The following is a 24,403-nucleotide window of genomic DNA, read 5'->3' as shown; positions in this document are numbered from 1 at the left end:
CTGATAGTGATGCATTTCTTAAGTTTGTTTAACGGATGCCTTCACAAGTATACAGCAGTGCTTATAGCCTGCATTATCCCCCTGAATATTATTCACCACTGTTGGGGACCAAATAAATAATCATGATAATCATAGGAGGTTGCAAATAGGGCTGCCAATTTACGTTTTCAATGGCACACGACATTACTGGTAGAATGTCGGAAACCCGTTAGTTAGCCTCAAAAAGCAACCCTGATTTTACTTCCGTCAAACCAGGGTTGCTTTTTGAATGGAATCGGCTTGTTCTTTCACTTTCCAAATTTTCAGGCAACCTTGAATTTCAAATTTGATTTGATCCCTTCATTATTATTTACTACTGATGAGATCAAACTTTAAACCTGTACTGACAAGTTTGATCCAAGCTGTATTTTTTTGGTCAGAAAATGTGCGTTCCTTTGACCTTAAAAATCCGGCTAGGATCAAACTTTGCAGTACTGGTTTGAAAGTTTGAGGCGCAAGCAGATTGATCACATCAGTGTTATTCACTGCAATGTCATAAGGCACGGGGTTCGTTGTTGTTTACCTCTTTGCACTTGAGCGCCCCCTTTTGACTTACGTAGGGATGGGTCAAGGTTTTGGTTGTGGCACGAGTCAAATACAACAGTATCGAAGTAATCGGAGCTGTTTACAAAAAAAACAAAGGATAGGGCTAGAAACGATATAAGGATAGAACTTTAAGCTCGCTTTGACACAGAAGTTGAATTGTTGGTTGAATATGCGGTTACATTTTTACGTTTGACGCATCCCTACATATCCGAAAGTTGGCGATTGAGCGCAAAGGGGTACAAAAAACCAAACATACTAACCGTGTGATCCTATCCCATTAAAATGAAGAAGCAAACGAGTAACGACAAAAGAAAATCGATCGTGACAGGACTCGAACCTGCAATCCTCAGATCCGAAGTCTGATGCCTTATCCATTAGGCCACACGACCTTTGTTGATGGGAGGTAGAATTTTAGAATTTATTATTTCTTGAATTTGTTTCCAACACTTATTTCTTTTAAACGCAAGACATTATCAGAACACAGAAGTTGGCTTCTCTAATTACACAGAAAGTCATAATTTTGTCTGAGTAGAATGCGAGTGGCATGAGGCAATCACAGCTTTGTTCGTCAGTAAGGTTGTCAAAATAATAAAACACTTGGAAAAAGTAAGAAAGTAAGAGAAAAAAAGAGATATATTCTAGACATCATTTACCTCGACTTTGCAAAGGGCCTAAATGTGGTGGCCTTCAATGGCCATAACAGCGTCAAGAGTCTCCTAAAATGGATCAAGTCCTTTCTCGCCATCAGGAAACAGAGAGTTTCAGTGAGACGTCTCCTCAGTGACCTAGTCAAGATCAGCTCAGGCGTGCCAAAGGGTACCATTCTCGGACCAAAGCAATGTAAATTACACCCCTATGCCCATGCACGATCTCATTTTATGAAGATGGCACCAATATCAACATTGATACAACTTAGCGTATCATTATAACCTCATTTGATTTGAATGTATTTATAAGTACAAGTACTTTTGTAAGGTGAGGTTATCTTTGGTACATTTACCACCATTCAATATGACACAAGAGTTGGCGGTTAACTGAGAAAAAAACTGACAGAGCAAGTCCCAAGTCTTGTATTGCAATCATGTGATTTATCTCTCACTACAAGTAATTAAAATTCAGGGATACTATGGTAACAATTTCAACTTTCATCAACTTCCTTGATTATTCTTCCATTATTGACAAAATGGGACTCTTTTGGCCATTTATCCAGATGTTGGCGGTCCTGTATTTTTCAGACATATTTGTTGCTTTCTGAATTTGCGACAGATTTTTCCCGCTCATACTGTCCCTTTTTGGCCTAAAAAGACCTCTTTCAATTGGCAGAAACGTAAATCTCTACCAGAGCTCAATCAGGAAGCCATCTTTATATGGACTGCTTCACTCTATAACCTTGACACAAAGCTCTAGAAAATGCTTATGAAAACGTGCACTATCAGATACCTTTCACATCTTCTTTGAAGCTTTAGAGCCTCAACTTTTCGAGTTCCTCCGAATAGACGTTTTTAAGTTGGCGTCATCAATTTCCGAAGGTATCGCCATCTACCGTTCAAATGGCCGGTTTCTTGAAAAGTGGTTCATTTTAAATTTCAAATTTGCTATCATTTCGAACAAATTTTGCTTTCAGTTCCATTCAATGTGTTCAAGGGAGGGTTAAGCTAACATAGGCTTTCACTTGTTTGAGCATTAGACCTTTGGCATTGGTGCATTTAACATATAAATGGTTTATTCTTGGATTTATACATTGATTTCATGAGGGTCCTCAGCCAGAGCTAGCCTAGAAAAAATGGAAGAGTAGACGCCCTGCATTTTTTTTACTTCCTTCCTCTTTGAATGCTATACCTTACTTGCCTCTTTGGATTCAACCCGCCACTTTCTGTAACTCAGAGCTTGACTTTTAGATGGCGGGACAATAGGACCATCAGAAAAGCGCCATCATATATTGATTTGTCTTGGACAGCGTTTTGTCACTTTTGGTTATTTGACCACAGTAAATCTGAACTATAGTGAACCTTGTTAGAGTGAAAACCCTGTTAAAGTAAAAAAATGTTTTGACACCAAGTCTTCACCGTGTATGTTGCTTAAAGCGACCTCGTTATAAAGAAAGCTTATAAATATCAGGACCCCGCTACAAGGAAAATTTACAAATCTCAGAACCTCGTTATAAGGCAAGTTTTGAAGTATCTGGACCCAATTTTAGAGTATATTTGTTAACCTCCGGGCACTTAAATGGAGTTTTAAAAAGTTGCTTTCTCATCTAAACGTGAGCTGAAAATTTGGCGTCTGAAGCTATCATTTCCTACTCTGTCACTATCTACCCTTCAAAGGTCGGTTGGGGTTTCCTTTCCTCTCTGCTTAGCTAGTCTTATTGGATTTGACCCAACGCTTTTTCTATTTCTAAAGGACTGCCAAATTCTGATGTTATTTCAGCACCTATGCACCTTTCTTCAGCCTCAAAAAGTGCAACCCCGTTAAAGTAAATATTTTGCTCCTTCCAAAAAAATTCACTATAACGGGGTTTAACTGTACAACTGGGAAAAAGGTGGAGCGGGAATTCAAATGGTGTGAACTCCATCATTTTTGAGGTCACAATCTTGGATGGTTAAGTTGATTATTTTGACCAAAATTATCTCTGTGATATGCCACTATGGTGGCAGGTTGAGAATCAATCACATTTGAAGCCCATTTGGATAACAATCTTGGACAGAGCGAAAAATCACTCGGACCAGTAGATAAATCTAAAGTTAATGTCATCAAAATTTCATGTGCATTGTAAGCTTTAGTGCTAACGGAATTTAAAAATACCTTAATTGCCCCTACAAAGGGGTCACGGGGGATTTTGACATTTTTGATTAGCACATTTAACAAAATAAAAACATGGAGAGTTAGGATCCACAATTTTTGAAGATTTCTTGCAACTTTATCTCCTTGAAAGAACGCCGCGTAAAGCAAAAGGATTAACTCATGGAAAACTATTAGAAAATATGCTGCACAGTCCCTGAACGAAAGCCCTCTCATTCCTTTAATACTCCTGATAAAAAACGCCTTTGGACCTGTTTGAGCATTTGCAAACTTGCTAATCTAGGTGAAGCCCAAATAAGCAAAGTATGTCAAAGATGTGGTTGTACAATTCGCTTGTACAGAGTTAGTATTGTGATACTATCTCTGGACCGACCCTCTGGACTTAAATGTCTGATAGAGCCAATCACAAGTTTTAAAAGCTTTGCCCAACTTCAAGTAGATATGCCTGTCGAACCATTATTTTAGAGGAGTACATACTAATCCTTCATGGACAAGACCTGCTCAATATCATGACTTTTTTCACCTTAGAGTTGAGTGTTTAACGGCGTTAACCCAAAAGTCATTGAGCGATATTTCATTTTGTTCAAGCCCATATTAATCTCAGCAATCCAAGTGTAGATTTGATCTCCGACATCTGGACTTCTGCAGTCTTGACCATTCCTAATACAACCTGATTTTGAATCATCACCATAGGAGGAGTTACTTACATTGTTCTTATTGAATTTCAAAAGTGGAGCAAAGAAGATGATGAAACAAAGAGGATCAAATTTGGACTAGACGGTCTTGCGTCACCTGTTGTGGTTATTTGAATACAACGAGAGACCCTCTAGTCAGAGACCCGCGAGGTTGAGTATACGTCATCAAATTCGACCGATCTATCAATTTTTGATGAACATGTAAAGGTTTCCAACTAAAACACAGCAAGGAGTCAGTCATTTCTAAAAAGCATTAACACATTTGTTTTGCGTAAGAAGCTAAAGTTTTAGATGGTTTGGACAGATATAATCCCTCAAGGACTTAACGTCCGCATTTGTTACGACTAAAGTGCCATACGCCATTAGGATTACGTTAATAACGTATGAATCAATAAAATGTAGTTGTTGTACTGTTCTTTCACCGTCTGCCAGTAAAAATGGACTAAAGCACTACAAAAGAGAAATTTTTGACATTTTTAACAATTCACACTGTCTAGAAATTAGTGACTTGTTTCTTGAGAGATCCAGCTAAGCCACTCGTCAAATTGTCAATATTAACCCCTTGAAAAATTGGATTCAGAAAGAATTAGAAAGGAACAAATATTTGAGTATCAATGTAAGATGCCTCTCTCTATGAATCAACTGAATTGGTTGCATTTAAGGAATAGCTAGTAGTTTCCATGAATTAAATATTCCTTGGTGTTTCTCAAGACAGCACTTGTTCTTATGTTGTGAATTAATTAGAATTTCTTTGAAAACTTTTTAGTTCTTCTGATTGTTTACTTTTTGAAGCGGAGAAACTTGCCAAAACTCTCGCGTCTCTGCATCCAGAGTCTCTAACTACAACTGAAAAAAGCCAAAGTGGGAAATTCAAATTGTGCTGACGCCATCAATTTTAGGGTCAACATTTTTGATATTCTTGTATATCATTTTAAAACCTATTTGGATCATACTCTGGCCCAGAAGGAAACAACCCCTTTGACCGAATTTCATAATACTCAAGTTGCTTCCACGATGAGTTTCACGGGGGATTTTGGTTTCTTTTATTAGGAATTTTTTATCGAACGTAAATGAATTGTTAAGACTTTATGTCACTTCATCTCCTTGAAAGAACAATGCAAAAAGCAAAATGAGGCAATCTTAGAAAATGATGATTTTTCGAAGCTGCTGAGTCCCCATAAGGGCACCGGGTGACACCTGGCCTTACATTATATTTATAAATAAGCTACCAATAAATCAGTAATAAAACTTTCCTCAGAAATATGCTCTACCTGTATATGCTCAATCAGTTTGGTAATCATACAAATATGCGCTGGAAAACCGTCACTGACTTGGGAGAAAGGGCTTTATTGACTCCAAGACATTCTGCAAGTTTGATCTTCATCGTCATTTCCAAGAAATGGTTGTCCTGTTTGACAGATTCCCGGTCTTGTTCCCGTTTTCTGATAACTCTGTATGAAATTACTTATCCCAATGAACAGCTCTTCTTTCAAACCAAAATGCTAGTCATATACAAGAAACGTGAATACATATAACATTATTTTGTCTTACATTCTAAAATGGTAAGGTTCAGAAATAGTAGATAACACGAAACTGAGCGTCAATGATCGCAGGGGGGTTGAATAAGATTTAAAACATACAAAGAAGTTTTACATGATACATTGCAGGCATGAACCACTTAACTATTGGGAACGACTTCAATCCTTTGAAATGATTTAGTATTCAGCGTAGGGACGAACGTTAACTAATCTTTGATATTTTTAAATGTCTTAACAACTCTACCCTAACCCGGGAATAAAATGTAGAGTTAGAAAGAAAAGAGACATCACGTGTGGAATAAGATTTAATTTCAAAATATTGGTGAAGGTTTTAAAACCTGGTTTGTACTAAACCGAACACCTACCCTCTATATCCTGCTAGCTTGCTCTCTTCGACGATTCTATTTAGTAGATGATCTATTGTTAAGGTTTAAGCGACATTTAGATCGTTTTTAATCAACAATCCTAGACTAGCCTTTCGTTCAAGGGTGCACTAGAGCTGCAAACTCGAACACATTGTGTGACCAAATATTTTTTTCAATTATGACTTCCTTACAAGGAATTGTAATCCCTGTATCAAATGTCAAATGTCAAATGTCAAAATTCGACAGGAATATTGTAAATCTATGCATAATCATACCCAAATATGCAAACAGAATAAGAAATATTTTGGTCATATAATCAGTGGAATTTGAAATGCAATAAGATTCTCAGGCACCCATGGTCTCCCCTTCAATCCTCAACAAGGTTGCCCTAAGATCGTCAACATTACTTTTGGATATGACCCAAATTTTGCTCTCCGGAATGGACAAGATAAAAAGGTCATAGTTTTGAAGTCTGCAGCAGAAACTGGTCACAAAGTCTTGTTCCAAGTATGCTCCAATGAGTCTGCCGACCAATTCTATGAACTGATACCAGTGACGTCGTTGGATTCATGACCCTCCTGATTGGGCTTGATGGTTGGTGCATGTTTATAACTATTGTGACAAAACGATAGACATTCGTACAAAGTAAATAGAAAACATGACAGCTTTAACTTTTGCTTGAATAAGGCTTGGAATATATAATATAAAGTTGTTCCTCTATATGTAAAACTTGCCACATCCGCCCATTTTATTTTGTCAAAAATTCAGAAATGATAAAAGTAAAAAAAATAAAAATATCTTTTTTTTGCAAGAGTGCTCTCATTGGATCGCGATTATTTGCATATTGAAAATACAGTGTGATCTTACGTCCCTTTCTGCATAATGATGCAAATAATACATTTAATTTCATTACAATACACGCACGTGGAAGGAGCTGTTAGGTTTGTTCAAGCTGAATAGGCTATATCAAATGCTTCCATTTAAGGGCTTTCTGCTTTTTCGTATGAAATATGTATGTTCAGGATTTGCCGTCTAACGAGTTAACTGTAATCGACATTAATGGGTAGGAAGTTGGAATTGTTCCTGTTGGCTACAGTTTTTTTTCGAGACACTCTGCTGAAGCGTCACTCTCAGATGACAAAAGTCCGCGGAGAGTATGTTCACCCCAAATTGTCTATGACGCATTTCCATTACTTCCCGTGACCTTGAAGGATGGATGAGTGCGCGTGTATTTCAGAAAGGACCCATCGGAATGAAATCGTAAACGAAGTTGTTCTTTGGACCAGTTTTCCCGGACAACGCAGAATGTCCGAAAATGATAGAACCACTCTGTCCATACCCATTTCTTTAAATATAAATCAACAAATCCCTCGACTCTTCCGGTTTTAGGAATGACCAAGGAAAGCATTGGACCGCATACACTCTGAATTGTTATCATATTTGTATACTCAGAAATTAACGCCACCAGCTGAATAGTACCTGGGTGAACATAGTTCGTATTTGTTTTTTGCTAGCTTCGACATTTCGGCCGCAAACGTACAACAGGGTGATGAAATGTCCATTGGATTCTTGGCTTGGCACTGATTTAAAAGAACTAGATTTCAATAAATTTGCATGCAAGTCTCAGGAGTCAATCTTGCAAAATCCGTCAAACTAACGTCATATTAAGATTTACTTTGCCGCACACCATTTAACAGTGCAGCAGAAATATACTCTGAAATGAAAGTGGGTATTTTGCTTCAAAATCCAGAAAGTGTTATTCGCACAGAGGGAAAGGGTTTTGGAACGAAAAAGTGAGAGTTTGAATAAGTCATGTAGTGCAATTAGTAAATCACTTAATTACTTCTGCTACACCGATAAAAATTGCAATCAAAGAGCGATTGACCTTCGTCCAATTCAAAACCTTTTCAAAAAATAAGTATTAGAGCTCACGAACACTCAAATTATCAGCGCTTGGTTATAAGTCGAACATTGCCGTATCACTATTTATTTGTCTTTGTAGTGGTATTCCAGTGTTCGTCCAATTTCATTACAAAGCACATTTCAACGGCCCTGTTAGACCAGATCCATTTAGAGTGATGGAAGCAACACAATAATGGTGAGCGAGCGCTCTTAAATCATCATGTAGTACTCTATTGATGTGGGAAGAGGATTCCCGCAATTTCCTCATTGACAAACAGGTGGGCAGGCCGTTTAGACGTAGCAAGTAGCCGGTGATACTACTGTCATCTTGGTTCATAACGGTCAACGGCCTTACCAATAGAGGGGACCAGAGAGGTAATCCGCTGTTTCTTTCTTTCTGGCTCTCCTTCTCTCCCAGACACACTCTCCTTTCCACGCTCTCCCCGAGTATTGGAAAGGGGTTCGCCAAGGGAACGTACTTGAACCGGTTCGCCACCGAAACAAAAGCCCCCGTTTGTCAATCGTTGCTTTTGGGGAGACCTTTTGGATCCTTTTGATCCCACATGTATATTAGGAGGCGAAGTGGATACAGTCACTATCAGATCAAAAGTGAGGATCAGCAAGAACCCAAGCACCAGTTCAGCATCCACTCCTCTGACACTTGTCACAATCCCAGACAACATGATGAAGTGGTCTTCTTGTCCCGTGTCCTCAATCAGGGCACTCTCGGCCTTTGGACTGATCCTTGGATCCATTCTGATCTTGAACTCTGGTAAGGTCGCGTTCAATTCATCATTAAAAATTAATCAGTTAGTTACCGCACATTACATTTCCAAAAATTAGAGGCTCTGTTAGTAACCGAGTCTTAACTTAACAGATAATGTTGTTCAAAGATTTCAATTAAGATTGGCAAATATGCACGTTGAAATGCAACAGAAAAGGCAAAAAGTGGAGGGAAAAATCAGACACACTTAATTTATTTACTTTTAAGCAAAATCATAAGTAAAATGGAAAAAATGAGAGTTGGAAATAAGGACAAAGAGCATCAAGAAAGTTTGCACATGTGAGCATTTCAGTCTTAAGGGCTCTATTGGTGTAAGTCTGATTTTGAAAACCGAAATGACCACAAAAAAGTCAAATCCTTCCTAAAGCACTTTCAATTTTTAAAGAACGAAGTGAATAAAACAGTGAAAACACTCAAATGTTCAAGCCAAACGGCGAAGAGAGCAAAAGGGCAAATAAACAATAAAATGCTAATCATGCAAAAGGCTCGGTGATCCCCAATACTAAAATACATTTGCTTGCCACCTCAAATCCCTCGAAGGCTTGCAATCATGTCTTAAACATCAGGAAAATGGGCGGATAAAATGGCCGAAGGAAATCTAACAATTAACAGCAAAAAGGGTGGATCCATGATCATACTTTTAGCACGTCCAAGTTTTTTTTTATGACGCTATTTTAAATTCAACGAATATTTTGAAGCTTTCCTATCGACCAAGCGTTAACATTAAAGTGAACAGTGCCCATCTTTGGGGATAGGCGTCTATAATTATTGAAAAAACTGCTTCAAGAAATAAAAGCTTAAATAGCAGGAAAATAAGCAAATAAGATGGGCATAATGTAGGTCTAAACCATAAAAGGTGCTGCAGGTGATCGTTATACCACTAGTTTTTTTGCGTGTTATTCCTCCCGATTCATTTCATTCAAATGACGCAATTTATTAACTTACGTCATCAGCTCATTAAAACCTGGCCCTCTGATAACTATTTCCGGTAATTCAATTCTATTAACTCGTCGTTGCTCGGTCGAAAAAAAGAAGCAACACTAGCAAATGTGAGCCCATCAACAGTTCAACTTATAAATTAATCGGACGGGTTGATGGCTCGCACAGATCTAGGCTAAACCCAATTGGTTGTTGGTGAAATGGAAAGTCTCCAAGCATAGTTGTTTGAAATGCGCACACAGGCAACGAAAACGTTGTGTTCCAATTCATTTCACTTGGGTGCACGGAGCAACAACCTGAATAGGCGCCAAGGACCAAGACCATTGAAAGCCAGGAAAGAAACATGATCAGACCACATTAAGACCTCCGAATTTTGTCTTGCGTGGCATGCCTGGAACCGGTTCTGAATTTGCGTGCAAAATTGCAGGAAGATCAGAGCAACAGGATAAATTTTCGTTCTTTAAAATTGGTTTGGTTCATCTTCGACGGGGTTGATTCGTGCTTTGAAGGCGACACGATAACCTGGGTTTCACATTGCAAATGTACGACCACGTGACTCGTGTGCGAAAACGATCGCCGTTGAGGAAAAACGTATGTTGCTTCGGTTCACTAGATCCGATCAGGCAATGAATAAGTTCACATTTTTGTAGTGAATTAAGTTTGTTGTTGTCCTGGCGGAAGCGAATGGATTAAAATGGTGTACTTGCGCTACTATCATTTCTAAACTCAATCTCCTATCTAATGTGGATGTATTTTAAAACTTACGCAATCCAGCATGTCGCTTGACTTTTAAAAACGTAATTGTTGGACTAATCTTCTATTTCTTTCCATGTTGATATCCTACAAACAAGCTTGGAGGGCAAAAATTCAAAGCACGGCATGAAAATTGCAAAATTCAATCTCAATAAACCACGAACCATGTGGTTTTTAATATTTCCATTAGAGTGCGATGTTGCCATTGCTCAGATAACGAATGCAATGATGTTTGCGATCACACAAAAAGGCTCGCTTTTTCGTAATCAAAGGCAAATCATATTGGCTTTTAATAGAAGTACATGTCATGTAATTGCGACCAAAATCAAAGTCAACCAGAATACAGTTTTGGCTACACTGTGATGAATCATCATCCCGGTCCACGCCAATCACTTGAAAATCTAAAGGCTCATGGTCAATTGCCCCAAATCCCACGATATGTGAACCAAGGTTTCCATTTGTTTCAAGGCATTGATCTGGTCGGCGCTTCGGAGGCTTCTGATCCAGTGGATCCTATTCCTTCAACACTTTTGCATCGAATCCGGGACAAGTACCTGGTGAAGATGGATTCTCTTAATAAACCTATCCCGTTTGATGACTATATCAAGCATGTCCCACTGACTGAGGAGAAAGCTGAGCAATTGAAAAAGATCGTCCGAGTGGTCCGTAAGAAGCGGAGGAAGGTAAGTCGCTTCGTGCAGAATTGCAGGAATCAATCTTAACATAGCATTGATAACCCGTTGTAGCAAACCGAAACGTTGAAGCGAGAGAAGCGAGGAGACTCGTTCAAGACTTGGCAGGAGGAGAAAAAGGCCAACTACCGCCAAGGCCGCCAAAGAGGAGCCACTGTCGAGCATCTCTCCGAGCCTTCTCCTTACGATTTCTCTGGCGTTTGTGGACAATCCCGCGAAAGGTGTTGAACACTCTCCTCGACTATTATAACGCACTCAATAAAGTATCCAGCATCCAACTAATGTTGATATTCTTTTCGGCACTTTTTCCCTCGTCACCCAGTTACTCCTTGAAATTGAAACCCTCTTTCCGTATCCTCAATGGCACCTGCTCCAAATATGGCGACCACCCCTGGATCGCCCAAATCCAAATCCGTGACCCGTCCAACCCTGAATTCGACTTCAAGCACCATTGTGGTGGCACAATCATCTCCAAAGATCATATCCTTTCGGCTGCTCATTGTTTCCAGTAAGTCTCCTCCAGTCACTCAGCCTTCTTCTCCCTTATTAAATAGGTGCTGGTTGGTAAAGGTAAACGACATCTGCTTTCCTCACATTTTATTTTGCAAAATCAATCAGGAGAATTTCAGGCGCTTCTTGTATCCTAAAAATAGTAATGTGATGTACGATGCTTTGATTGGTCAAATACGAGCCAAAGCAAGGAAAGACGTGGTAGTTATTAGTACGAATATCACGCAACCTCGTAATGAGTTTCTTTCTATTTAGAGGCCATCATCATTCTTACATGCGAGTGGTCATCGGACAGAATCATTTGGACAAGACTGAAGACAATGAACTTGCTTTTGATGTCCAAGACGTTCTCCTTCATCCGGATTGGGAGTAAGGCACCCAGGAAACCTATATTGATCATTTCATTAACAATTGCCTACTTACATTCTAGTTCACCCAAGTTGGGCCGATACAGCAACGATATTGCTGTTCTCAAGATCCGTCGCAAAGGTGGAAGTGTAGGCATTTCTTTTTCGGATAACGTGGCTCCCGCCTGCCTTCCGTCATCCGATACTTGGTTCGAACCCGGCATGGAATGCATTATTGCTGGTTGGGGCAAAACTGAAGGTAAATTATCTGCCTTACAAATCTATATGCATCATATAGTGAGTACATGGTCTGTTTCTCTGTGTAGCTGGAAGTGCTGATGAAGGGGCGTTGTGCCTTCAAACGGCGGCGGTGCCATTGATAAATACCCGGGAATGCCGTGAAATGTACTCCATTTCCAACCGAAACATTGTGGACGGCATGACTTGCGCTGGATATCAAACGGGAGGAGTGGACTCTTGTAAAGGAGATTCGGGCGGACCCCTCACTTGTAAAGTCAATGGTGAGGATTTATAGGGTCAAGCTTATCGCAATAAGATTCTAAAAATCACGCAACCTAATGTAACTCTGGGTGGGATTTTTCTTATCAATTTTCAGGGAGATACCACTTGTATGGTGTTGTTAGTTGGGGCGATGGGTGTGGTCAGAGAAATAAACCTGGGGTGTACTCCAGGGTGCAACACTACCTCCAATGGATTCATGACACCTTGAGGAAGCTTTAATTCTTTCACCCTCCCGGGCATTAACCACATCGTATTGAACCGTATCATTCCTATTTATTGCTATTATTAAGAGTCAAGGCTGTGATGCACACGTCGATTCCTTATTTGCTTTCTTATCAAGACCAACGTGTTACAAATTTGTTGTTGTTGTTTATCACCTATCTATGTACCATTGTTGAATAAAAACTCTACCCGTTTCGAATTCCATTCTTTTAACTATACCTGTTTCAAATTTCATCTTTTAAATTGGGGAGAAACATCCGCGCCAAGATTTCACGCACTCACAAAAAATCCTTCAGCATCAATCAGAGGTGCTCATTTCATTGCTTGTCTAGATCTCCTACCGAGAATTATCATCCCCATAACTGATGCAGGCATAAAGAAAGGTGCATGAATAAATGTGTGCCTAGGGTTACCTTGCAAACCAATTAGCTAAAGAAGAGATAGTATTCATTTCAAAAAGGATTTGCTTGGAGTTGCTGGAGTTGCTTGCCTTGACGCTCGGGGAAATCTTGTCCAACTAGGGTGCAATTTAACACTGGCAAAACATGGCCGTCCTTCGGGCCCTGTCGTGTTAATGTCTCCCGGCTTTATGGCCAAATCCGGTGCACAACTTTCAGAGCTGATCTTGTCCACAGTTTTCGAGAGTGGTTGCTGAATAAGAAGAACGAGGCATGGAATTTGACTCTCGATTTTCTTGGACGAAGTCCACCGTTTTGCGCTCCGTCCGCTCCCGCTTTCCCACCAACCATCAACCATCAACCAACCTCTTGCCACCTCGACTGCTACCATTGGACCGAACTCCGGTTAGTAGTGCATTCACTCACACATGAGACACAAACATACTCGCTCAGGATTGACTTCAGTAGTGCCAATGGTTATATCCTGGTTGAAACCAGAAAATGTGTCTTGACCTCGAACGTCATTTCAAGTGACACTTCCGTTAATAGAATAGACAATCTAACCCGATCAAAAAAACAAACAATATGGACCAATTTGTACCTATTCCACATCCCGGAGCCTCTGCGGGGTTTCCTGCCACAAGTTTTCGGCCCGTGCCCGTGGTGTCCCCCAAACCAGTTGCTTCAACAACGGAGAGTTATTCGGCCTTTCCAAGTGAGACCAGTGATTACATGTACAACTATCGGGACGTCAATAATGACGAGGTTGAGGGAGACTATTACGATTATTCCGGAACATATTCGGACTACGTGATCCCGCCCAGTCTTGAGAAACTCTACAAAAGGCCCTTTCGGCGAGAGAAGTTGCCAAAGCATCATTACAGTGATCGAGACAGACCAATGGGAAATCGTATCCGTGGTATCCGAAATAATGATGCAATTTTCAGGTGAGACAACGGAGATACAGAGTACATAAATTCTTCCTTCCTCCGCAATGTTTCATCTCTTTCCGGCGTGAGTGGGTTTGTGTGATAGTTAGTCTCTCTTGCGTTTTGCTGGATGGTTGTATTTTGTGCAACTCCATGCCTGAAGCAATTGCTGTAACTGCTATCAAATAGTTGTCTTTTGGCTCGTACAGGGTGTTGCTCGAAACTTTGTTACTCTCGACAAAATCCCAGCGAATTCACTTTCGAATATTGGTTTGACACAAAGATTTTGCAAATTGAACGTGGCAAAAAGTTACCATTGTTTTGTTCATTAATCAATCATGGTGACATTAGTAAAGTTTATTCTTGATTTGAGTACTGACCGCAAGTCAAGAATGCCATAAAGACATCAAAAATATTCATATCTAAAGAGAAGGATGGCGTTGTTTTGATATCACCCTGTTATTGAGTAAAGGTTCAAGCGCTCACAAATCAAAGAGAGTGGGGCAAGCTCAGGTTTTACCCGGCCCCTCCTGCAACAATGCTGATGGTTTTCTTTTGGTTTTCACTCGCAAGCCATGCGACTTTAATGACCCCAATCAGGGCCCATTTGAATAGCAATTTGAAATGTGGGCGCTCCTTGGACCCAATGACAACACTCGGCGCTCATTATGGTTAGATGTAAGCAGGAACTCTTATAAGCTTTGATCGGTCGAACCTCTTCCAAACCTTGCCGGGAGAAAGTTTCGCAGTGTGTCAACAGGATCAAAAAGTTCGATTGTTCTCAGGCTGAACTCGAAGTATTTGGGAGGGGGTTGGGTTGAACATTCCTGAGGATGCAGAAATACCAATGTACCAATATACCTGGACATTCCAGGCGCATGCAAGCCCGGAGAAGAAAAAAAAACATCATCTATACGTCTATCAAATCTGGTATGTGTGGGAGCCGTTAAAAAAGAAATGTGGAAGTGGGCATTGCGTTAAAGGCACATCTATTCAATTGCTCAAGTGTAATTCCCTGTCCGTAGATGGATGACTTCTTAGGACCATTTCTCTTCAAGTAATGGTAATTTAACCTGAAGGGAAAGAATTTAATGATGGTTCCATCGCCAATTTTGAACCGAGAAATCATTCATTTATTCTAACGCATGCCACAAACTCCCTTGAAACCCTGCCAGAAGTCGCACTTTTCAGGTAAGAAGTAGACCAAGATTGGTTGTTAATCAATTCAATCGGGAGAGAATTTTATGGATGCGTTTAACCAATGTGTAGCCGACCATGGTAAAATGAGAAGTACACAACATATGGTTTGACGACAGAGATGGAAAGTTCCTACTTTTTTGCTAGAGATTAATTAACAACTTGAAGGCTCGCTGACCCCCCCCCCCCCCCAATTAGTAACTGCAGGCAAAGAGCCTTGGGCAGAAACGGTGTGGACTCCATGAAGGTTTGGGTTTGCTCGAGTTGAAGAAAGGAAAGAAAAAAGTAATTGTCTATCCACCAATCCCTGGATCCCGGGTAAAAGAAAACAATGAATGACCCATTAAATTCGTGCCCCATCATATTTCGACGCAAGTTTGAGTCTGAGCAGGGCATTGAAAGTGAAACTTTTTCGTTCCTCCAAAGTTCCGGACAGACATTTAGGTCAAAGCATAGATGCATTTTAGCACCCAAACCACCAAGAAGATAAGATGACATGACGTGATGCTTTTTCGGACGAAACATAATTCCAAATTAGAGCCACATTGGCTTTTCGAAGTAATATGTTAATCCAATGCTCCAGGCGTTTCTTGATATTTGCCAATCCACGTTTCTTGAGACGTGCATGATTTCATTTCATTTAAGGCGGTCGTCTTGAACGAATAGCCAAGTCACGAAAACGTCCCTATGGCCCTTGGTTATGCAAATGACGTGTGCAACTCAAAATGGAAGATCCTAATGAAGCGAAATGCAACTCATGGCAATTTATTTCCTTAAACCTCCAAACTCCTCCATTGGTGGTTTCGCCCAACTAACACGAGTTCTCCATTGCAATCTAATTTCAGACAAGGCAGCAGCGACCTCAGTTGGGTGGCGGGTCTCGCCGCCAATGCCATCAAGATCTTCTCCCTATTAACAAGTTTCGGTGGAGGCTCGGACGACTCAGACTCATCTGGGTCGTCTCCTGATAGGATTGACACCAACACGGTGGCAGGAGCTACCGCAGCCGCAGATGATATTGACATTGCCATAGCCACTCTGTCCTCCTATGGAGGCAAATACCTGAGAAAAATGGCTTTCTGGGCTTGGGAGCATGCCACTGCCACTCCGTCCAATTCGATTCCAGAGGCTCCGCCTACTGCAAGCACAACGACAACAACGACGGAGTCTGTGGATAGCATCTCAAACAAGGTCGGATCTGTGGCATCTGTTGTGACAAGCACATCCACTAAAGCCCCAGGCAAGAGAAAGAGTCCCTTGCAAGAACTCAGTCCTGAGGAGTTGGAGAAATTGGGATTGGAAGCTGTGGGGGCAGGTGCCGAGCCCACAAAGCTTCAACAAGCCTTTGCCTCAGCTCAGATCAGTGGGGACTGGACCTCATTGGAGAACGAGATTGTTAATGCCCTTGGAGAGGATGCCTTACCCAAACCAGAGCCTTCCAACCCCATTGAGGCTATTGGTAACCTTATCAGCTCGGCGCAAGAGGCTGTAAACCCAACCAGTTCACCGACCTCAAGCTCTTCTTCCACATCGTCTTCGTCAACAGGAGGTGGTCTCATGTCCACCATTCTGAAGCAGGCATCAAGCCTTGTAAATGGCTTCGTTGGGAGTGGTTCTAGTGGCGCTCAAGGAGTGGACAAGATCGGAGAGGCCGCTGAGACAGGTGGAGCAACTGCAGCTGCAGAGCCCGAGGGTTTTGTCCAAACCTTCATGACGAAAATGGATCGTGTGGTTAATGGTGGAGCGGCACCAGCTTCTGCAACAAAGCCCGGCACCCTGGTCGCCTCCGGGGCTCTCCAAGATTCAATGATCACCCGGTTCATCAATGAGTTTGAGCTCCAGCAGGAAGCATTGGCACTCCAAAACTCTGTGAATAAGCTCATCAGCACGGTAAACACTTTCATGGGAGACGACGAGGACGGCGATTCTGATGGGTCCAATGTCTCGTCAGTCAACAAAATTGGAGTGGCAGCCGGCGAATCCAGCACCTCCTCGTCCAGCAGCGGCGGGGTCATCAACGCCCTTGCCAGTATTCCAGCTGGTATTGTGTCCTCCGTTGTGAGTGGACTCAAATTCCTGGCTCCTGGCACGCCCACCGCTGAGAATAAGATTGGTGCGGATGGTTTGGAGACATTCAGTGAAGTGGACCAATTCAATCCGGTAAACTCAGTAGCTCTGGCGGGACTCGGAACTGCAGCCATCGGATCCGTTCTCTGGACCGTGTATGTGTCTTCGGTGGAAAATCGGCGGCGTCAAGGACGAAGTCCGAGGGATCCAAAGATGCTAGAACTTGGTCAACATTTCTATAGTGGTAAGCCATAACCACTTATTTACCGATCTACCGCGTCAGATTGATTGTCAGCGGGGAAAGGAATCGTCTGGTTACCACAACACATGCATGGGAGGGGTTGAGACCGTGGTAGAAAAGAGATTTCAGAAACATTTGTTCAATAACAGTAGTGGCAACGCAGCGAGACTCTCGCGAGATATTGAGGAAAGAAACGTCTCACTTGTTAAGATGTTCTCAAATTCCTTCAGAATCTACCTCTCACTTTCCATTTCATTCAAGAGTGTTCGGTACTTGCTGGTTCTTGGCAGGTTTCTCGAGAGATGAGGGAATGAGAACCTGATGTTGGATGAAACAGCTCGTTGCCAAAGAGAAATTGACAGATAAGGATTGAAGACTATCTTCGCCATGGAAAACACCCATTCAGAAACATGAACAAGATCATCCGGGCTATTAGTTGGGAGTCCGTTAGCAGTACGATGTGGTCTTTGGGAGCTTCATCATTTGCTTTCAAGCACCAAACAATTTGAGTCTTCTACTATTCGCTTTTTATGAGGAGAGGGAGAGGTGGGGGATTTCAAATTTTATCAATTTGCACCTCTCCTTTTTTGATTTAGGGGGCTACTTTCCCTCCGATCAGATCCAAAAGTGATTTGCTTCCGTGATATTTTGCGGATAGGATCAATGGAACTCCGCACCAATCCGTTCTCGGCCAAATTCAAGCCTTATTTAAAGTAAATCACATCCTCATTTGAGTCAACAAGGTCGATTAACCAGGTATTTCTCAACTGAAGTCTCACAGAACTCGGTGGATTCGCCAACAAGTTCCCAGGAAACTGCTTGAAGCGATGACTCTGGATATGATAATAGTAGCGAACAACGACAATCACAATCAAACGGAGATCTCATTACTTTCACAACAAAGCTGGCTAGATCCAAGCGTGGTCATTTAGTTTTCTACAGGAAGTACAAAATTAAGGTACCGTTGATGATTAGGCGAGGTACTCGTTCACTCTTATTGGGCCATATTTGGCAAGAGAACATTCCTCAATGTAAGTGTCCCTAAATGGGAAGTTAGAGGAAAATACACTCAAAGAAGGCCACTTCTGAGCAAGAGGAGAAAATCAAGAGAATTTGAGGCATGGAATAATTGTCTCGTTGCTGAATTCATTTCTAAAAGTTTCTACCCAAGATGGACGGCATTCTGATGTTTTCCCAAAGGGCCCCCTAGGCCTACCTAGATTCATAAGGTCAACCCAGCATGACCTGTCGTTTCCTTGTGTTTTGGCCCCCTTCCCCTGTCTGGTTAGATCTTTGCCCACACTTTGCCTCCTTCTCACTAAAGCCGTCTACCCAATTCACCCTAAGGTAATCTGATACGGTCATTGGCACTCAAGACTTCAGAACATCAAGTGCTTTATATTTGTCAGGAGAAAATTGTCATGCTCCGTTGCTTTTTTTAACGGTTCTTGTCAAATTGAAGACGCCGGGAACTTAGTTGAGCCAGAACTGTTAATTCGCACAAAATCCAAATTTATTCATGTCCAAGAAAAAAAGAAAACACATCCTACCAGGCAGAATATTTTCCAACTCAAGGGCAGATATAATTTATTATGATCCTCTTTTGCAACAAGCAATTGATGGCAAAGTCTTGATTAGCGTGGTGGCAGCGGTCAGAAGGGTGATCATTGGAACCGCAGCAATTTGTGGAGGAATTGTTTCATTAGACTCGACCAGAAGAAGTTCCCAGATCCTTGAAATCTTGAGAAATCATTAGTAATTACGACCATCTTCTTCAGCCTCTCTCTATCTATCTATTTCAAAACATGGTCATCTTCTGATAGTCCAGAGTTAGCACCTATTGGCAGTGGATGAATTTGTGAATAGCTGAATTGCTATGCGTCAGATGGTTTTCCAGCGCTCTCTCCACAGGAGGTGCAAGTACTCCTCCTTGAGGAACTCCAATGCCGATTTTTTCCTTACTTAGGCAGTACTCTCTCTCGTTCTCTCTATTGTCCATCTATTGAATTCGATAACTCGCCAACACACAAACGAGTCCTTTGGCGGTTTTTAAGAATTATCTTCCGGTTTAGAAAATTCCCATCGAGCTCAAATTGTGAGTCTTTAATGAGAGAAACTTTTATGTGCTCACTAAAGTAGGAGAATGAAGAGAACTAATTCCATATGTTAGGACAAGTCTGCAACAGTGAAATCACCTTTTTTGAGCCAAAACCAGGTATCAACGCACATATTCTGTCGTCTCAAACAGAAGCAGGCAACCATAGGGAAGGGTCGGGTACCATCTGTCCTCCATACGTTTAGAAATCTGAAGCGTTTATTGAATCACAACGATGGAGGGTGAATGCAGAACTTCATGATAGCGTAGTATAACCTCGCCTTGAAAAGAGGCCAAGTTGGTTTGCGGAAAAAGATTCAACCTCTTTTTGCCAATTCATGGTCAATTCTTAAAATGTCATTCTTCCTCTACAAAACAACGGAACGAGGACATGGAAAACCAATTTGTTAACATCCCTACGTACTACATCACATGACACGAAAGCCATGTAGAAACTTCGTGCGAATGACAATTGCGACAGAGTTTTACGATCGCGTGGGTTGTAAGAACAGCTAAATTTACGAGATGAAATTTGCGACCGAGACTGAACGGATATGCAGCAAAAAGGCAATTTAGCGATTCTGTCCACCCGGATGCAATTTCTCAGAAAATGAAAGGTCGAAGGAGATTCCTCACTTGACCCTCAGGTCATGGAATCCAGAGGATTTCGAGTGGCTTGCTTGGATCGAAACCCTAATTGATTCCAATCAATTTGCCTTTAGGGTACGTTCAGGATTGCCACAAGGCATCGTTTTGTAAATCCAACACCCAAAAACAGATGGGAAACCACAAAATGACTTCCAAAAAGCCACCTGTCATTGTTGTTGGTGTTGGAATCACGCCATTTTCTCTCTGGTCTTCCGTGTTTCGAGAGGTTGGCAAGTTACGTTCAGTACCTGGCGGAGATTCGTTTTCATTGCCTGGAAGTTGATTAGAATTCAAGTTGGTGAATCCAAGCGTGACCATTTCCTGGCCCGCTCACGGTGAAAGGGAAATCTGGAGAAAACTTGCTTTGACCCAGAAGTGTAGCCTTTTGTGAAAAATGCCCCTCTGATCGTACCGTGTCGAAGATCCGGCAAACAATGCACACGATCAGCAGAGATTGAAAAGATCCCACTTTAGTGATAGAACGAGGAAAAAGATGGTGCTGCAGATTGATCCGGTGCTGATGTTGATTTGGAGGCGGAGAAAGTGACCAAAGAGTTGTTGCATGGTAAAAAGGGGTCAAGCTCATTTTCAAAAGCTATGATATTCTATGTGGTGCTAATCAAAATCAGTTGAGAAAAGATGACTAATTAAATCAAATCTAAGTCCGATTAGAAAGGAGGAAGCCACCGTGACCACAAAAACTAATGACTTTGCATGGCAGTGTAAACATGGCTATATGATTGATTCGTCTACTTTAGAGCCACTATAATAGAAGAGTACGCGCATGAGATTGTTGGTCCCAAAACGTCGTTGTCATTGTATTGTGGTTTTTCAGTTCATCCCCAAGGCGGCTTTTTTTTTAACATCTTTAAAATGACAAATTAGTCGGGCCGGAAGGTCGAGATTCACAATTGATGCAACCTTAGCCCTGGATTGGCAAAAGTGATGCATACATTTTGTTAAACTATCATTTGCCAAACTTCAACTTTAGGTAGAAGTAAGTGTAATTTCATTCGAATTAATTTCCTTTGTTTAAGAATGTCAAGTTTCATGGAATTGAAAGTGGAGTAAAAATTGAAAGTGGTATTGAAAACATCAAATAACAAGAATATTATCATTCAAAAACATTCACCGATAGGAATTTGGCATTTCCTGAATGGGCGGACACGAAATTCTTTACAAGATTCCAACGCACCTTCAGGCCTCCATCCCTGCATTATGCGTCAGACCAGGGAGGTCTCATTAGGTTAAATCAGGTCGAGTTTGATTACACATTAGTGAATCAATACTCGAAACATTTGTTTAATGAATAAATGTAGACAAGTCAGCCAAAAAAGGATAACACAAATGTATTGAAAATGGGCTCCAACTGCAAAATATTTCACCATCGTTATTAAAAACAGTTTTCAAAACTATATTCAGTCATCTTTTTGTACCGCCGTTTCCGGATCATGTGCGTTGAACGTAGAAACGTTTGATTTGCCTTCAGGATTGCCAAAGTGAACCCCAAACATGACTCAATTCATCTCAGACAGGGGCGATGAAACCAGCCATGCGGATCATCCCATTCACTTTACAAAACGCACAAAAAAACATTTCGGTGCAAAAATGAGTTTCTTACTGCATCCTAGCATTAGAAACAAAGTCTTGACATTTGGTTTGACAAATGTTTTAGGCGCACATTTTGGCATCCCTGTGAACACAACCTGAAGCAGGGTTGCGTTATCAGGGATTTTCAACCTTCCGGCCCGACTAATTTGTCATTTTAAAGGTCTTAAAGACTATAGAAAATTCTTTTAAAAATGCACCCGGTTCATTTTCTTGCTGCGTTTGACAACAATGAAGTAAAAACATAACACAGAAAAAGCCGCCTTGGGGGTAAACTGAAAAACCACAATACAATGGAAACGACGTTATGGGGCCAAGAACCTCGTGCGCGTACTCTTCTAGTATAGTGGCTCTAGTCTATTCTATGTTCTATCCTTGAATGAAGCATGGCATTGTAAATCATTTGCAGGCTTATCGCAATTAAATCAAGGCCAAGAGTTGAAGACTCGATTTTAAATAACTCCAACGTTAGAAATCTATCATCAAACCAAATAAAAACACCATTCTGGAGTTCCAATGCCCATCAAATAATCGAAATGAACAGACCAACCTCGCAAAAATGTCCATTCCCATCAATCTTGGATTGGCATCTGGTTTAGCCATTGAATCGACCATGGTCACCGATTTCGAATTTGTTACTTTGTTTCGTTTGAAAATGTCTTGAAGATCGCCTTAAAATATAAATCGCACCAGGAGTGGCCACAAAAGGCACGGCCCACCGATTGGACGTTGCTGATCCCTCATTGTTGGCATCTAAGAGGATATGACCTGGTTTTCTTCCCAGGAATGCGTATCCACGATGCGTCACTCACACAATCCTCTTGGCCTTTGGACGAGAGCGAACTTGACTTTTCTCCTCGATCCCCGCAAGGATGTGGTGACTCAGCATCTTCGAAATTGATTTGAACATCCATGACTTGCGCTAATGGCCTAAAATGCCGTGCTCAAATAAGACTTGGAAGTGCCTCTTTCAAGTTTCCTTGAGAAATCATTAAAACCTCACGCGGTTCATACCGAGTTGTCTTTGGGTGGAATAATTTTTGGGAGGACAGGAGTGGGGGAAAACCAGTTTTACATTGGATTGAAGACATTAGGGAGGTCACATTCCTCAAATGTAGCCACATATATTGAAAGTAGTGGGCTTGGGATTTTCTTTATTGCCCATCAAAGTTGAACACGCCAATTATGATAGGAATCTTGGGCAAAATATGTAATAAGAAAATAAAGGTCCTTTGGGATGTTTAAAGGGTTTCTCGTGCACTAAAACAATACAGATTTTTTTTTTTTGAAAAATGCGAAGCCTAGGAAGGTTGAAGATTTGAAGAATAATCTGCCTCATATGTTTATGTTGCTCGACCCAAAGTTTTGGACGCCTAGTCAAAGTCAGATCAGATTAAAAAATTATCACTTCAACCCCCCTCAAATTCATTGAGTTGTTAGGAAATAAGAACAGATTTTTCTACCCTAAATCATCAACAAGCTATCCGCGTGCGCTAAAAGATATCTCTTGATCGACTAAAGATGAATTGCGTTAAGAAATGCACGTTCATAATGTTCAACAGAGCGTTCTGACATCCTCTTAACGTCTCTAAGAAACTACTTAACATGAAAGTAGGAACTTGCTCCGGTCTCACTTCACTTCCTCTTCATGATCAACAACCAGACATTACACAACCACTTTGTAATATGAATGGTTCTCTTTTAGGCTTGGAAGACATCGTGCATCGCATGGAAGATTGCCATGACACATTCAGGTTCTGCCAAGGCGACTACGACACGGACAAGTAAGTTCTTAAGGTTATCCCCGACCCATCCGGATCCGTCACTAATACGGACGTGGATTTTGTTTCCCTTTCAGTTGGTCGTTGAACAACCTTCAGGCCCAAAAGCGATCCCACGTGTGTGCCGTGCGAAGGAGAGCGTGTCTTCGAGTGATTTTGGCGGAACAAAATGAGGAGGATTCAGTGAAATTATGAAACATTTCTAGGGCGTGTCCTCCACCCCTTGTCATATAGGTGTCTAATATATATATGTCTGAGTGTTTGCGCGTACGTGTACAAGGGTGTTATGCAAAAGAAAAGAAAGTTTCTTCTTTGTACAACATGTAAATAATTATCAACAATAAAGAAGTTGTGAATGAGCCATTCCGGAATGTCTTTGTTTAGCTAGACATCGACAGAGATAACATCACAATTGCGAGACCATCTGTCTGTCATTGATTTTAATTTCTCTTCAAACCAAACCTGTGGTGGATTCTGAATACCAGCGACTTCCCATGTTGGAAAATTATCAGCCAGTTTGAGATGTGGAAACTTTGTCTTTTTAACATAGAGATATCTTAGCAAGGACAAAGGTGCAAGTTTATAACATATCAGACACCAATAACTCAAATGAGAAATTGAGAAAGGGTATCATGTGGGAGCTCATGCATTAGAAACTGACAACTTTCGTGTGGCACATTTATCTTAGTCTTACTTGGCTGTAAATGATTTTTTATGCTTAGCGTGTGATCAAATATTCAGATAAGGGTGATTCACTTTAGCAGGTAGGCGTGGGACGGTTGGGAA

At 41.2% G+C, this 24,403-nt stretch overlaps 2 protein-coding genes and 1 non-coding gene across 3 annotated transcripts; 2 read left to right on the top strand and 1 right to left on the bottom strand.

Annotated features, from left to right (window-relative positions):
* Window positions 1-901: 901 nt before the first annotated feature.
* On the bottom strand, window positions 902-974 carry Trnar-ucg (transfer RNA arginine (anticodon UCG)). The gene has a single exon. It is a non-coding gene; the product is annotated as a tRNA-Arg (tRNA).
* Window positions 975-8,129: 7,155 nt separating this feature from the next.
* Window positions 8,130-12,852, top strand: LOC131891815 (prostasin-like). Its single transcript, XM_059241484.1, has 8 exons — window positions 8,130-8,656; window positions 10,829-11,043; window positions 11,107-11,273; window positions 11,375-11,560; window positions 11,818-11,931; window positions 11,993-12,168; window positions 12,236-12,430; window positions 12,526-12,852. The coding sequence occupies exons 1-8, from the start codon at window positions 8,566-8,568 to the stop codon at window positions 12,648-12,650; spliced, it is 1,269 nt and encodes a 422-aa protein (XP_059097467.1). The 5' UTR covers window positions 8,130-8,565; the 3' UTR covers window positions 12,651-12,852.
* A 488-nt stretch (window positions 12,853-13,340) lies between these two features.
* Window positions 13,341-23,980, top strand: LOC131892276 (uncharacterized). The gene is made up of 4 exons (XM_059242081.1): window positions 13,341-13,998; window positions 16,023-17,488; window positions 23,542-23,620; window positions 23,695-23,980. Exons 1-4 carry the CDS (start codon window positions 13,637-13,639, stop codon window positions 23,810-23,812), a joined length of 2,025 nt encoding a protein of 674 aa, XP_059098064.1. The 5' UTR covers window positions 13,341-13,636; the 3' UTR covers window positions 23,813-23,980.
* The last annotated feature ends 423 nt before the right edge of the window (window positions 23,981-24,403 follow it).

Source organism: Tigriopus californicus, chromosome 12, assembly GCF_007210705.1.
Source record: "Tigriopus californicus strain San Diego chromosome 12, Tcal_SD_v2.1, whole genome shotgun sequence".
In the NCBI taxonomy this organism is placed as follows: domain Eukaryota; kingdom Metazoa; phylum Arthropoda; class Copepoda; order Harpacticoida; family Harpacticidae; genus Tigriopus; species Tigriopus californicus.
This window is presented reverse-complemented; position numbering and strand designations above follow the sequence as displayed.